The sequence below is a fragment of the Acinonyx jubatus genome, chromosome E2, assembly GCF_027475565.1.
Source record: "Acinonyx jubatus isolate Ajub_Pintada_27869175 chromosome E2, VMU_Ajub_asm_v1.0, whole genome shotgun sequence".
Lineage (NCBI taxonomy): Eukaryota > Metazoa > Chordata > Mammalia > Carnivora > Felidae > Acinonyx > Acinonyx jubatus.
In genome coordinates this window covers 35,085,993-35,100,053 of record NC_069396.1, presented here as the reverse complement: position 1 = coordinate 35,100,053, position 14,061 = coordinate 35,085,993, and the positions used below count along the sequence as shown (strand labels likewise).

Genomic DNA, 14,061 nt, shown 5'->3' with positions numbered 1-14,061 from the left:
TGACTCAAGTGGCAAAGCTTGGACTTGAACCCAGGTGATCTGGCTCTAAAACCTGTGTTCTTAACTACTCCAACACAAATAGAAGCAATAATAATAATAATACCAATTATTATTGACATTATTATTGTTTTTATACTTGAGCAAAACTCTCATTTCTAAAAAGGGCAGATTATTCTCTCTACATCCAGGAAAGCTGTGGGGGATGTGATGAAAATGGGCCATAGAGTATGGAAGGGTTTCTAAGAAATGACATCCACAGGTCCAGGGAAGATGGGGAGGGGCTGCAATTGCCTCTTGAAAAAGTCTCAGGATCCCTGGGGTGCTGGAGCTTGCAGAGGCCATGGAAGCTGAACCCCAGACATGGGTGTGAAAACTTCCTGAGCTCCCCACACCGAACCCAGACCTGCATCCCACCTTCATGTACTGCAGCATCCTCTCTGCAGAAGTGAAGTACGCCTCTGCCTCTGAACCAACCCGGGCAGTGGCCTGGAAGTTGGATGCCAGCTGGAGTGAAGGAGAAGCATCAGGTCAAGAAACTGACAGGGGTGTGCTTAGGATTTCAATGCCCCTAAAAAACACTCATCACCACCCCTCCTGAGTGACTTCTCAAACTAAGACAATTTCCTTACAAGAGTGGAGCAGATACCTTTGGTGCCCCCCAAGCCCACTTCTGAGGTTAGCTGCGTGATGGCGTGCAGTTCTGGGCAAGACACCACTGACACTATCCCACCTCAAGTACCCTTTGTGTGTATTTCTGCTTTCTGCTCAAAACCTTCACTCACACCACAGGAGCCCCTTCTGTCCATGCACAGTTGCAGCCCCAAAACACAGGGGAGTGAAAGTGCTGTGGGCAAACCCTCAACTAATGGGGAAAGGAGCCAGTAAATGAAGGCTCCTGTCCCTCAGTCTCTGGGGGACAATCCAGGGAGCATCCTATTTGCTTCTCAGAAGGTGCCAGTAGAGTTGAGAGGTGGTGACCCAGAAACAGCAATCTCAATGACACTTGCCCATAACAGAGTTTCTCCTTCCCTGCCTCTCTCTCTCCTGCTCCCTCAGTCATGTTTCTTAGGAGCACATCTCAAATAATCTGCCTACACCCAAGTCCTTGTTTCTGGCCTTGCCTTTAAGGAGTCTCAGGGATGCTCAGGAATTGGAAGCACCAGAGATGAGGACAACTGAGGCCCAAAAGTGGAAATAGCATACACAGAATCACCTGGAACCTGGAGGTAGAGCTGAGATGGGGAACCCAATCTTCATACTCCCCATCCCCCTGGTCCAAGATGTGGGCAAACAGGCCATGAAGAAAGTGCTAGACAATAAGTTCACTATGAATTCATTCAGCACACTCCCTGAGGGCTCTATGCCATGTGCCAAGCCAGGATCTGTGCCCCAAACTGCAACAGACCCAGGCCCTGCCCTCAAGGAGCTCCCAGTCAGGTGGGGAGACAGATGGGTCAACAGAGAATGCCAGCACAAGCAGATGTACTTCACCCTGGGAGGCACTATGGGGAGCCATTAAGGAACCCCCCAGACAAGGTCCCCCCAGACAAGGGCCACAGGGAAGTCTTCCTGCAGCAGTTGGCACAGGAGTTTCATTTTAAGGAGAGGTGGGATTTAGCAGGTTAAAAATGGGTGGAGAAAGGCACTCCATAGAGAGGGGACAAAGTCCTGAAAATAGTAAGTAGCAGGATATATTCAAGGCCTTGCATGCCATTCGGCTATGACTGGAACAAAGAGTATGGGAAGGGGAAGGAAAGCCCTTTAGAAGTCAGAGAAGGTGGATGCCATAATGAAATGACACTGACAGTTGGAAAGGAGCCCAAGGAGACTGCCTTTCCTCCAGTCAGTGTATCAGACATGGCTGGTTGCCTTGTTAGTAGCCGGTCCCTTTTTTCTTTCTTGCTAGCACAACCTCCATTATGCTCAGGCATCTGGCAGCCTGGTGCTCCAGGGAGACTTGGTTAACTCCATTCCTCTTGTCATTGATAGGTTTAAGGTGTGAGCCATGCTACAATCCTGGCCAATGAAGCATGAGGAAGAGTCAGATGGGAGTATTCTGGGAAGCTGCTCCTTGTTCTTAAAACAGGGCACATGAAAAAAGTTTTCTCCTTTCTAACTTTTGGTGGTTATTTGCTGAGGATATGTTGCTTGGGGCTGCAGCAGCCATTTTGTGACCTTGAATAGACAATCCTGAGGATGAAGCCAGGATGTGGATGCCAGGGCAAAAAGATAGAATGCTCATGGATTCATGCTAGGTCACTAAATTAACAAAGAAGAGCTTACCCCAGCCTTCTGGATACATCACATAATAAGCCTCCAAACTGCCAAGGCCATTTTGAACTGGTTCTAGCATTTGCTGGCTGGAGGCCAGGAGCATCTCAATTATTTACAGTTCTTAAGGTTGCAAAGCAACATGGTGTGTGATTCCTGCCACCCAAAGCTTGAACATAATTTCATTGAGAGTGCATGCAGAAGTCAGCAAGGCACCAGTGTGGCCAGAGGAAAGATGTATGCTGGGGTCACAGGGCCAGATTTGAGGGGCCTGAGGGCACGGCCCATAGCTTAGGTTTAGCATAAGGAGACAGGGAATCTCTGAGGGCTCTAAACAAGACAGTGACATCAGGAAAACTGTAACTAAAGGTCAATCTGGTGAGATGTAGGAGGTAGACAGGAGGGGCTTCAAGGGGAGGAGAGGAGGCTTCGAGGTTGCTACCTAGGATAGAGATGAGACACTTGAATAGGACAGCAGACGTGGAGAAGAAAAAATAAATTCAGGGCCATTTTGAAGCAGTCAGGCCTCCAGCAGAACTCCTAACTAGTTTCCTGTGATGGAACAAGCTGGGGAGACCTTTGAGAGGTGCCTCATGTGCACAGTGCACCCTGGGAGAGATGAGACCCCGCCCCTCTTGCCTGGGCCAGCACACGATAATATTGCCCCAAGCTTTGCCCCCCTGGCCCATGTCATATAGGAACCAGGAGGGATATCTGGCCTTGGTGACTCCAGATCCCCTTTGACACCAGTGTGGTACCTCTCCCTGAGTTCTGGAAGGTTTGGGGGCAACTCTGCACTGGCACATGCATGTGTGTGTGTGTGTGTGTGTGTGTGTGTGTGTGTGCGTGCACATGCACATATGTGTATTTGTCAGAGAGAGGAAGACAGAGAGGAGAGGAGTGTGACCCACTAGGGACAAACCTATCTCTCACCAGCTGTGGGAACCAGGGCAAGTTACGGAACTCTGAAGTTCTGACTTCCTACCTGTAAGTGAGGAACAGTAACAGCTAACATTTACTGAGCATTTATTCTGGGCCAAGCACTGTTCTAGGTGTTCAACATGCATTAATCCTCATGTTTATACATGTCTCACAAATCTGTAATTTTGGAACTTGTATTATCTCCTTTTTACAAAATGAAGAACCCCAGGTACAAGGAGGGTAAGAGGCTTCCCCAAAGCTAATAATGGGCAGAGCCTGGCTTGAACCCACATTCCAAAGCACACAATCTTAACCATTTTGCTATAGCTCATGGAATGTAGTAAGAATTCAATGCAAGAAAGTGCAACAAGCACCTAGCAAAGTGCTAGCTCAGTGCAAGTGTCCAGTACATTCCATGTTGTTGCACTGGTAAGCTGTCTGCAAGTGTGAGCACGGCACAGCCACCTGCATGGCCTGGGTGCCTGCAGAAGGCTCCACACACATAGGCATGGCTGTGCATGTACAGGACTGCATATTTATGCAAATATATACCTGCTGCAGGGGCTCAACAAGGAGCAAGATGGAGCCCCTTGGCATACCCAAAAGATGCCTCACCATTGGGACACATGAGACCCAAAGCCAGTTAGAGAGAAAGCCACATGACCATAGAGAAGGCAGTTAATGAGCACCCCCTCGGGGAGCTGGAACTGTGTAACCAGTGTTCCCCCAGGTGGCTGCAAAGCCAGCCTCTGGCCTCACAGCCCTTGTGGCTAGCCCTTCCACTGGACTGACCCTGCAGACATGAACTTGGCCAGCTAGACCCTCTCATGCCCCAGTGTAGTGGACATGGAGGAACTCAGGCCAGGAGCTTTGCAGGCTGCTACATCAGAATCCCCTAGAGAATCTGCTTTTAAAATTAGATTCCGAGACCCTACCCACCCAGGACCTGACTCTGAAAACCCAAGGCTGTGCTCTAGAGCATGGTCCTCCTGTCAGTTGTACCAGTGCCCAGGCCGAACATTCCTGCAAGGCTGGGGCAAAGTGTTCTGCTTCAAGTCCTGTGCACTTTAAAGTCTGAGAAGATCTGTTTCAGGGGAGGGACTGGATGACTCCTTAGATAACTGAAGGAAGCCTGATAGCTAACTCAACGAATGATAGTAAAGTGAAAACATACCAGACAGCAAATAGCAGGTCTTGGTTCTTACCCTGGCTCTACTTCTTTATTTTTTAATGTTTATTTATTTTTGAGAGAGAGAAAGAGAAACAGAGAAACAGACAGACAGAGACAGAGCACAAGCAGGGGAGGGGCAGAAAGAGAGAGAGGGAGACACAGAATCTGAAGCAGGCTCCAGGCTTTGAGCTGTCAGCACAGAGCCCGACGCAAGGCTTGAACACAGGAACCATGGGATCATGAACTGAGCCAAAGTCAGATGTTCAACTGCGTGAGCCACCCAGGTGCCCCATTCTGGCTCTACTTCTAGTGCTCTATACATTCAGACAAATATTTCCCTTTCTGGGCTTCAATGTCCCCATCTGCACAATAAGAGGGTTGGACTGGACTGCCTGCGGGTTCCATTCAATCCCAATACTCTAAGATTCCATTAAATAGCTTTAAATATAGACTTCCCAGTTCAGAGGTGACAGGAAAACAGGAAATCAGAAGATTCAGAAGGCCAAGCACACAACTCATAAAGCCACAAATGGCCAAACCCAAGGTGTTATCAAAGTCCCATGAACCCCTGAGTCTGTCCACAGGCCACAAGCCAAAACCCCACTATCTGAGAGTCCCTCCCTCACCTGCAGGATGAGGCTAATAGCCATAGCTTTATAGGAATATGGGGCAGAGGAAATGCCAAAAGCCACAAACAAGGCCACAGTCAAGGTCAGCAGGTTGGTCATGGTCTCCAGCCTCAGTGCTATCCATCTCGAGGAAGACAGGAACATCAGCATGTAGTTATTCTGTATATCACTCAGCCTCTTAAACCTGAGAAAGAAAGGACAACCTGAAAACAACATGTGTTTGTCTAACCCAGAGTTTCCTGGGAGTGGACACTGGTTGCTTCCTCCAGCATCCGGCTCCCCACTCCACCCAAGGAACCTGAATTATCTTTGGGGGCCTTCTCCCTGCCCCTTTCTCGGTCATGGAGTTGACCTGACCCCAGATCTAGGAGTAGGCTCTGACTGACTTATCAGCCCAGGCTCTTCCCTAGGCCTTGATCATCAGTTAGGGGAAGTTCCCTACCCAGGACAATAAGAGTGAATAAATGTCAGGATCTACTCATGAGTGAGGGGAAGCAACCCCTTCCAAGTATCTATCCACCTTGGAGAAGGGGCTGTGTCTGTCTTATTCACTACCATCTTCCCTGTGGCTCTGAGCACCCAGTAGGTGAATGAATGCATCATTTGAAGATGCCCTCAGTCCCAGCACCTGCACAGTCCTTGAGTGCTCTCTAGTCCCACTGAGAGACTTGGTTCCATGGTTCATCCATTATTCCAATTAACCAGACATACACTGTCTCCCACACTCAAATCTTACCAGGCTTCAAACCCATTTCAGATGGCTCAATGCCACCTCTTTCCCCCTTGAAGTCTTTTTTTTTCTAAGTTTATTTATTTATTTTGAGAGAGAGAGGCAGAGAGAGAGAGGGAGAGAGAGAATCCCAAGCAGGCTCCACACTGTCAGTGCAGAGACTGACGTGGGGCTCAATCCCACAAACCATGAGATCATGACCTGAGTTGAGATCAAGAGTCAGAAGCTTAGCCTACTGAACCACCCAGGCATCCCCCCTTTTTTTAAAGTTCCCCCTGAACCCTTATGGACTTTTATCTGCTTTTCTCCTATGTTATTAGTCATTTTTAACCCTGTATTATTACAAAAATGTGTGTATGTGTCTCCTGTCTTCCACCAGACTGTGAGCCTCTTATAGTTCAAGGCAGATCATGTGTGATTGATCTTTACAAATGGGTAAGTTCATATGATACAATTAAGGCTCAACATCAATCATAGGGTGTTTTTGTTTGTATCAACAAGCATTTAGAATACAAACCTATAGTTATGAATAGTGAAGGAAATTCTGTTATTTAGAAAGCTATTGCTTCGTGTATTTTATTAAAATTAGATACCTGTTTGGAAGTGAAAGAAAAAGAACAATGCAAGAAGTGCTGACCCAGCAACACTTCTTACTATTAATTATATTAATATGTGTATGCAATATCCACAGGTCTTTAAGGTTTACAAATATTTCCTGCATCACTTATATTTCTTATTCCTATATGCATCATCTTATAGATGAGGTCTTGGAAGCTCAGAAATAAATGGAATAAAATAATGTGAAGAGAACACTATTTCCAGATCCTCTGTTCGCCACCTTCCTGCTTCCCACAGTCCCCACTGCCCCATCATCCTCAGATGACAGCACAGGACTCACTTGCTGATGAAGTCTTCAGTTTTTCCATAGACATGGATGGAGCTCAGGCCCTGCAGAGCAGTGAGGATATGGGAGAGCAGAGGGGAGCGGCTATAATTCTCCAGTCTCTTGAACATGTTGATGGCCATCTTAAACTTCCTGCATCAAGAATGAGAGTGAGTGACCTGGGCAGTCCTCCTCAGGGACCAACCAGTTCTACATACCAGCCTGGTATCCCAAGTCACAGACCCAGCTCACAAGCACAAAGAACCCACTTACATATAATAAATAAGGCAAACAGTAACTAATATGATTCCCATCAGCAGGATATATGGAGACAGCACACTGACAACCAACAAGATGGCGACCACCATCAAAAACAGGACTAAGAATTCTTCAGCAACAACGGGCAATAACTGGTCCAGCTGATCCAAGTCCCCTGCAAAGCAGTTCAGGAGTCGGCCTGTTGGGGTTGTGTCAAAGAAGCTCATGGGGCAGCATAAAACCTGTAGTGACAAAAACAACCCAGATCAAGAGATAGTTCTGGAACTTGATGAAGATGTCAGTTATACTCAGCCCTGAAGAGATGCAGGATACAGCCTAAAGGGTGTGCAAGGGAGGCAGTTTAGAGCAATGGCTAAAAGCATGAGCTCCATAGTCAATCTGCCTGGGTTCCAGTGTTAGCAAACTCCTCCACCTACTGCTGTGTGACTTTGGGCAAGTTACTTAACCCCTCTGAGTCTCAATGTCCTCATTTGTAAAATGGGGATGATAACAACACTTTACTGAGTTATGGTGAAGATTGCACAAGTCTGCAAATAGACTAAAAACACCTCTGAGATATGCAGCTTAAAAGGGTGAGCTTTATAATTACATGAATTATATATTAATAAACCTGTTATGAGAGGAAGGAAGGAAGGAAGGAAGGAAAGGATTGAAGGAAGGGAGGAGGGAGGGAGAGGGAGGAAGAAGTAACACACTAAAAGTCTCAGAACAGTTCCTGCATCCTAATTAGCATTCCATTAATACCAGCACTTATTATTTTCTACAAATGGGACCATTTTCATCAGGATTACCGAAGATTAGTAGCAGTAATACTACTGCGATTGCACATGACTTGTTGTCTTGGGTAGAATTTAAGCATGACTGCCCTTTCTTGAAGATGGTGTCCTAACTTGGTCTCTAAAAGCAGTGGACATGAGGGCCTTTGGAGATCAAAGAACATTTCGTACTGGAAGGGCTCTAGCAAAAGCATCTAGTTCATGTCCTCATTTTGCAGATGAGAAAACTGAAGCCCAGAGAAGGGAAGGTTGCTCAGCAATTTGCTCAAGGTCACCCAAGTAGTTAATGGCAACACCATGACCAGACCTCCCAAGGCTCCCCAACCACCCTGCCCCAGCACAGCCACACTCTTTACAGAAGGCATTTCTTAAAGGTTTGTGGCACTGAGCAACTGACCAACTGACCACTTCATTTCCCCATGTATTTCTCAAGCTGTAACACAAGAACAAAACATAAATAGAAGTTAATCCTATCTATTAAGGCCAAAAGTAAAGGAAGGAATAAAAGGAGGAGGGAGGGAGAAGGAAAGTGCATTTTGACTATTAATAAATAATAATTATTTGCATCATAAAATTTCCCAGAAATGCTCTGCTTCTCTTCAACCCCTAATTTAAGCTGGCTGAATGTGACTCACCCTTCAGGTCATAGCAGAGAGGTCCCTTCCTCCAAGAAGGCTGCTTGGACTCCATCCTTCCCTCCATCACCTACATGCTGGGGTTAGGTTCTTAGGACTCCATGGGCTCCCACCCAGTAGGTAATTTTACATACTATGTTACAACAAGCCTATTTTCTCATCAGTCTCCCTCAGTAGACTATAAGTCCATGATGGTCTGAACCATACCTGAATTGTTCATTCACCACTGTAAGCCCAATGCCCACCATAGAACCTGCACATAGTAACATCTGGTGAGGGGGAGAGCAATGATATTTCCAAGAGGCAGTTTGGTATTTTAACCATAATACATTCTCATCAGGACACACAAGGATGTCAGACTTCTTGTATGTAAAATAAGGATAATAGTACCACTTGAAAAGGAACTTGGGACAATTATAAGCAACACTATATGTGACAGTATTCAGCCAACAGAGGCCAACATTGGTGTGCCCGGCCCTCCAGCAAGGGACACTACCTTTTAGAATCACACTGCTGACAGCAGGATAGTTTCCAGGCACCCAGCTCATTCTGTGGCTTGCTCCCACCCACCCAGTGGCCCAGCGTGCACTTGCAACTATATTCTGCAAAGGGAAAAACTATGGAGACAGTAAAAAAAGATCAGTGGTTGTTAGGATTTGAGGGGAAAGGAGGGATGAGTGGTACAGCACAGAAGATTTTTACAGCATGAAACTGTTCTGTATGATGCTGCATGGCAGATACATGTCAGTATATATTTGTCCAAGTCTATAGGATGTACAGAATAAAGAAGACTTTAGATAAACCATGGACTGATGATGATGATGATGATGATGATGATGATGATGTATTGATAGTAGCTCATCAATTGTAACAACCATCCTGCTCTAATGCAAGATGTTAATAACAGAAGAAACTGGGAGATTAGTAAGGGGCATATGAGAACTCTGTACTTTCCACTTAATTTTTCTTAAACCAAAAGCTTCTCCAAAAAATGAAGTCTAGTAATTAAAAAAAGAAAGAAAAGCGGGACAGGCTAGGGCTCAGCCTGCAACAGCAGCCAATACCCAAGCCCATACCTTGCTAAGGAGTTTGCTGTGCAGGGCGGTGGATGCTTTCCTCGTGAGTTTGGTGAAGGCCTTCGAGAAGCAGAGACCCGTGCAGATTAGCAACAGCACACTGAGGCCATACACCAGGTGGTAAATTGGCAGCTGAGGGTTGTCCAGTATGTCGCCTGGGTCTGCTATTGTTCCATTGCTCTCTTGGCTGCTATTGGTCTTCAAAAGAGAACAGAGTGTGGTTTGATAAGACATATAGTTGGTCTTGTGCCCAGTTCCTGGCACAGAGCTCCTAAAATCCCTGTAATTCCCTAAGTGATAGGGGTGCTGGGAGCATCTTTTGTTCTAATATTTGGACGTTGACTCTGATTCCTGACATAAAATCTTCTAAGACCCTTGGAGTCTCTGGAGCAATCTCTAATTGCTTTTTGTAGCTAGTGTGTCTTTTCGTAGCCAGTGAGATGTCTGGTGTGAGGAGGGGGCTAGATAGCGTCAGGATGGAGAACTGGTCACCAGAAAGACCAAGCCATTACTAGAAGCTTAGAACTTTCAACCCCACCCCACCCCACCCTCCATCTGGCTGGGGAGAGGAGCTGGAGGTTGAATTAATAATTGATCATGCCTATAAGATGAAGCCACCATAAAAATCCCTAAAGTACAGGGTCTAGAGAGCTTCTGGGTTGGTGAATACATTCACATGGCATGAGGGTTGTGCACCCCTACTCCACAGGAACAGAAGCTCCTGTACCTGGAGCCTTTCTAGATCTCACCCTATGTACTGTTTCATCTGGCCAATCATCTCTATCCTTTATTATGTCCCTTATAATAAACTGGTAAAAGTATTCCCTGAGTTCTGTCAGCCATTCTAGCAGATGATCAAATCCAAAAAGGAGGTCATGAGAACCCCCAGTTGACACCTGGTCTGCCAGAACTATAGGAGGTCTAGACTCGTGATTGGCATCTGAAGCAGGGACAAGCTTGTGGGACTGAGTGCTTAACCTGGGGAGTCTGCACTAACTCCAGGTGGTGTCAGACTGACTTGAATTGTAGGACACACAGATGTTGTCCAGAGCATTAGAGAGTTGGTTGCTTTCAGAAAAAAACTGCACAATAGATATCAGAAGCATTGTGTGGGAATAGAGCAAAATAGTGAGTTTTCTTTCTTTGGGGAGGCAGATCATCTGAATCAGGCACCCGCAAGGCTGCCAGGGTAGAAAAGGCTTGATAAATTCACTCTATGGTGATTAGGAATTTGTGCTATATTGGGGCGCCTGGGTGGCTCAGTTGGTTGAGCAGCAGACTCTTGATTTCAGCTCAGGTCATGATCTCCTGGCTCATGAGTTCTAGCCCCACATTGGCTCACTGCTGTCAGCCTGTCAACGCAGAGCCTACTTCTGATCCTCTGCCCCCCACCTCTCTCTATGCCCCTCTACTGCTCCACTCAAATATAAATAAATCTCCTCAAAAATAAATAAACATTTCAAAAAGAATATTTTTAAAAAGTTAACCAAGTACTCCTTTGGGTAAACATGGCTTGGAATCAAGAACCAAGTTCAAGTCCCAGCAGGGGACTTCACATCCCAGGGAAGGTTCTTTTTCACACTATCCTCTATAAAATGGAGACAGAACCCACCTCCAAATGTGGTTGGGAAGATGAATGAATTAAGCAGGCACATAATGGCTGAGAACTGCAGGTCTCTCAACACAAAATAATTCCAACCAAACCCCTGTGCTAAGAGACTTGACCAAACTTCAGCATGGCTTCTAGAGGCTTAAGGCATGTCCCTAGGAGGACCCCAGCCCCCGCCCCCCATCAAAATGCCTGCCTGCGGAATCTCAACCACCACCAGGAAAAGTTACCATTTGTTCTAGCCAACACCTGACAGCATGCCCCTGACCTCCCTTTCTCGGAGCCCTCACTAAAAAGTGCTTACAGCTGTGAATACATAGCTCTTACAACTCAGAGCATCTCTCCCAAGGACCTGGGACCATGTCTTTAAAATGTAATCACCATGAAGGATAGGGCCTCTGTCTCCTAGTCCCTGTGGGAGATTAGTCCTAACTTTGATAACTGCCAGCTAATGGACACAGCTGACCTCATCACATTCACACTCACCAACCCTGGATAAATTTCACTCCTCTGCCTCTATTCAGTCCCCACATTCATTCTCCCTTTAAAACACCCAAATCACCTGTGCACAAATCGGATGACTTTCAGCTCTTTCCCCTGCCATTAGTAGTGACTGAGTAAAATGTGTTTTCCCTGCTTTCACTAACATCAGCTGTGTTTAACTGTGATGTGTCCTCCCAGCCCCCAACAAGGAGTCCAGAGGCACATTTTAAATAAAGCAGAATGAGAAGGCAAAAGGGCTATCAAAGGAAAGATCACTCCATGGAATGTAAAGCATTCTTGAGGACCTGTCTGGGGACATAAACCTCTTGGTTTTGTCCTGACGAGACTGCACTGGTGACCGCTCATTCTATGAACACTGGGGGTCAGAGCTGGGAGGGAAGCCCCACGTCTGGCTCTCAGAGGTCCTCTCTAGAGCTTTTTCATTTGTCAACTTGGCAATGGCAGGCTTCAGGCTTGCCATGGGGTTCCCTGACCCATGCTCTGACCCTCGTGGGGCCCAAGGAGTGGTGCTCCACTCCATATCAGCCCACAGAAACACACCCCACTCCCACCATGACACTTACCCCTGAGCCCTGCTGCAACCAATAGCTCAGCCACCAGAAGTTGAAGACCGTGAAGAAGACAATCCCCATCATGAGAAAGACAACAATGGCAGAGGCCATGTAACCTGGAGAGACAGGAAAGGGGTAACACACAGGTGCCATAAAAAGGTGAAGGATAATGGTTGACAAAGTTGCTCAGCCATCCCAATCCCTTGGATCTCCTTGACCCCCATCCACCTTGGACACCTTGGAGGACTTCCAAGGTTAGGAAGCCCAGTAGTCAAGTCCTGACTCTACTACTTACAGGCTATGTTAGCCTGAGCAAAGTACCAAAAGTCATTCCACTGTTTTACCTATGAAATTGTGATGGTAGTCATACCAGCCGCATGGGATCACTCTGAAGAGGATATGTGATAATGTGTGCCAAACACCTAACCCAGTGCCTGGCACAAAAGAAATATTCTAGAGTAGTCTCCCTTATGCAGGTCCTGAGGATTCAGTCTTAAAAATGACATCAGCTACCTTTTATGTGGTATGTGCTACTATGGACTATGCACCAGGCATAGTACTAAACACAGACATTATCTCTGAATTTGGAATTCATGCACCCATTTACTGAGTATCCAAGAAGGGAAGAAACTTGCCCAAGGTCATAGAGCTGGCAAGTGGTAGAGCTTGGATTCAAAAAAGCCAAGGATGCGGGGCACCCAAGTGACTCTGTCGGTTAAGCATCCAACTTCAGCTCAGGTCATGATCTCAGGGTTTGTGAGTTCGAGTCCTGCGTCAAGCTCTGTGCAGATGGTCAGAGCCTGGAGGATGCTTCAGATTCTGTGTCTCCCTCTCTCCCTCTCTGTTCCTCCCCCACTCATGCTCTGTCTCTTAAAAATACATAAATGTTAAAAAAAAATTTTTTAAGCCAAGGATGGGAAAACCCAGGGTGCATCTCTTCCTTCTGTAGACGTCCCTGCCCCCAGCACTCTCCCCACCTGCTCAGTCTGTGCTCCGTTCCCATATTTGTGTGCGTTGTTAAGATTTTAACTTTTAAGTAATCTCTACACCCAACATGGGGCTCGACCTTACAACCCTGAGATCAAGAGTCACATGCTCCACCGAATGAGCCAGCCACGGAACCCCTTGCCCATATTTCTTCTTTTGAATTCAACCCTTCCTTAAGCTCCACTCAAGTGTCACCCCTTCTTTGATGACATCTGAGACTGTGCCTAGCCACAGAGATCTTTCTTACTACCTGGGTAATGCAGATGTCATAATTCTCCAGCTAGATTCCATGACTGGCCCTTGGAGGCCTTTATCCCCCCTCTCCTCTGGAGCTTGGCACAGTGCCTGGCCCATAATAAGTACTTTGTAAATACAGATCAATTGGTTGCTGGATTCATTCATGCATTTGCAGGCATCTGCTGCTCCCCTCTCTGGCTAGGCACTATGTTATGCCCTGCAGGGCTACCCATGGTAGAAGGAATAGGGATGGTGATCTATGCACAGCCTACCTCTTCCTCCTTGAGACAAGTAGAAAGAAGATACACCTTACATGGGGTTAGGTTCCAAATTCAATCAAAAGTAAAAATTTGGCATGGAGTCCCAGTTACTCTCACAAATATCTTAAATTACTTAAAAAGTACAGTATCATATACTTGGTTTTGTGTTTATAAAATTGTACAGTTATATTTATATGAATTTGGTAATGTATACCCTTTAATAAAGCAGTAGCTTTGAAACTTCTAGCTGCCTGCCACCCACCATCAGAAATGTATTTTGAATGCACACCAGGATAAAGGCTTCACCAATGTCACTGTATGAAATGGAAGCAGACAATTTCTATTCTCTTCTATCGGATTTCTTTCAGTGCTGCTTAAAATCCACTCAACTGATTTCAGAACCCACTAGTGGGTCAGGACATAAAGTTTGAAAAACACTCAAAGAGTACTGTATGAACTACATTTTCTTATTTTCTCCATTCTTGGTGCTATGGCAGCTTGGGCCTTGATCTTAAGGAGACTGCTCTTCCCAGGGCTGATTC

General features: G+C 46.2%; 1 protein-coding gene across 1 annotated transcript in view; it reads right to left on the bottom strand.

Annotated features, from left to right (window-relative positions):
* The window catches only part of ABCC11 (ATP binding cassette subfamily C member 11), a 68,785-nt gene that overhangs the window by 10,038 nt on the left and 44,686 nt on the right, over positions 1–14,061 (bottom strand). Inside the window, exons 19-24 of the mRNA XM_015084035.3 lie at positions 12,048–12,151; positions 9,372–9,569; positions 6,879–7,105; positions 6,621–6,758; positions 4,990–5,176; positions 415–504 (exon numbers count right to left, since the gene is read on the bottom strand). Of these exons, the coding sequence (XP_014939521.2) occupies positions 415–504; positions 4,990–5,176; positions 6,621–6,758; positions 6,879–7,105; positions 9,372–9,569; positions 12,048–12,151 (944 nt within the window). The remainder of the gene's footprint in view (positions 1–414; positions 505–4,989; positions 5,177–6,620; positions 6,759–6,878; positions 7,106–9,371; positions 9,570–12,047; positions 12,152–14,061) is intronic.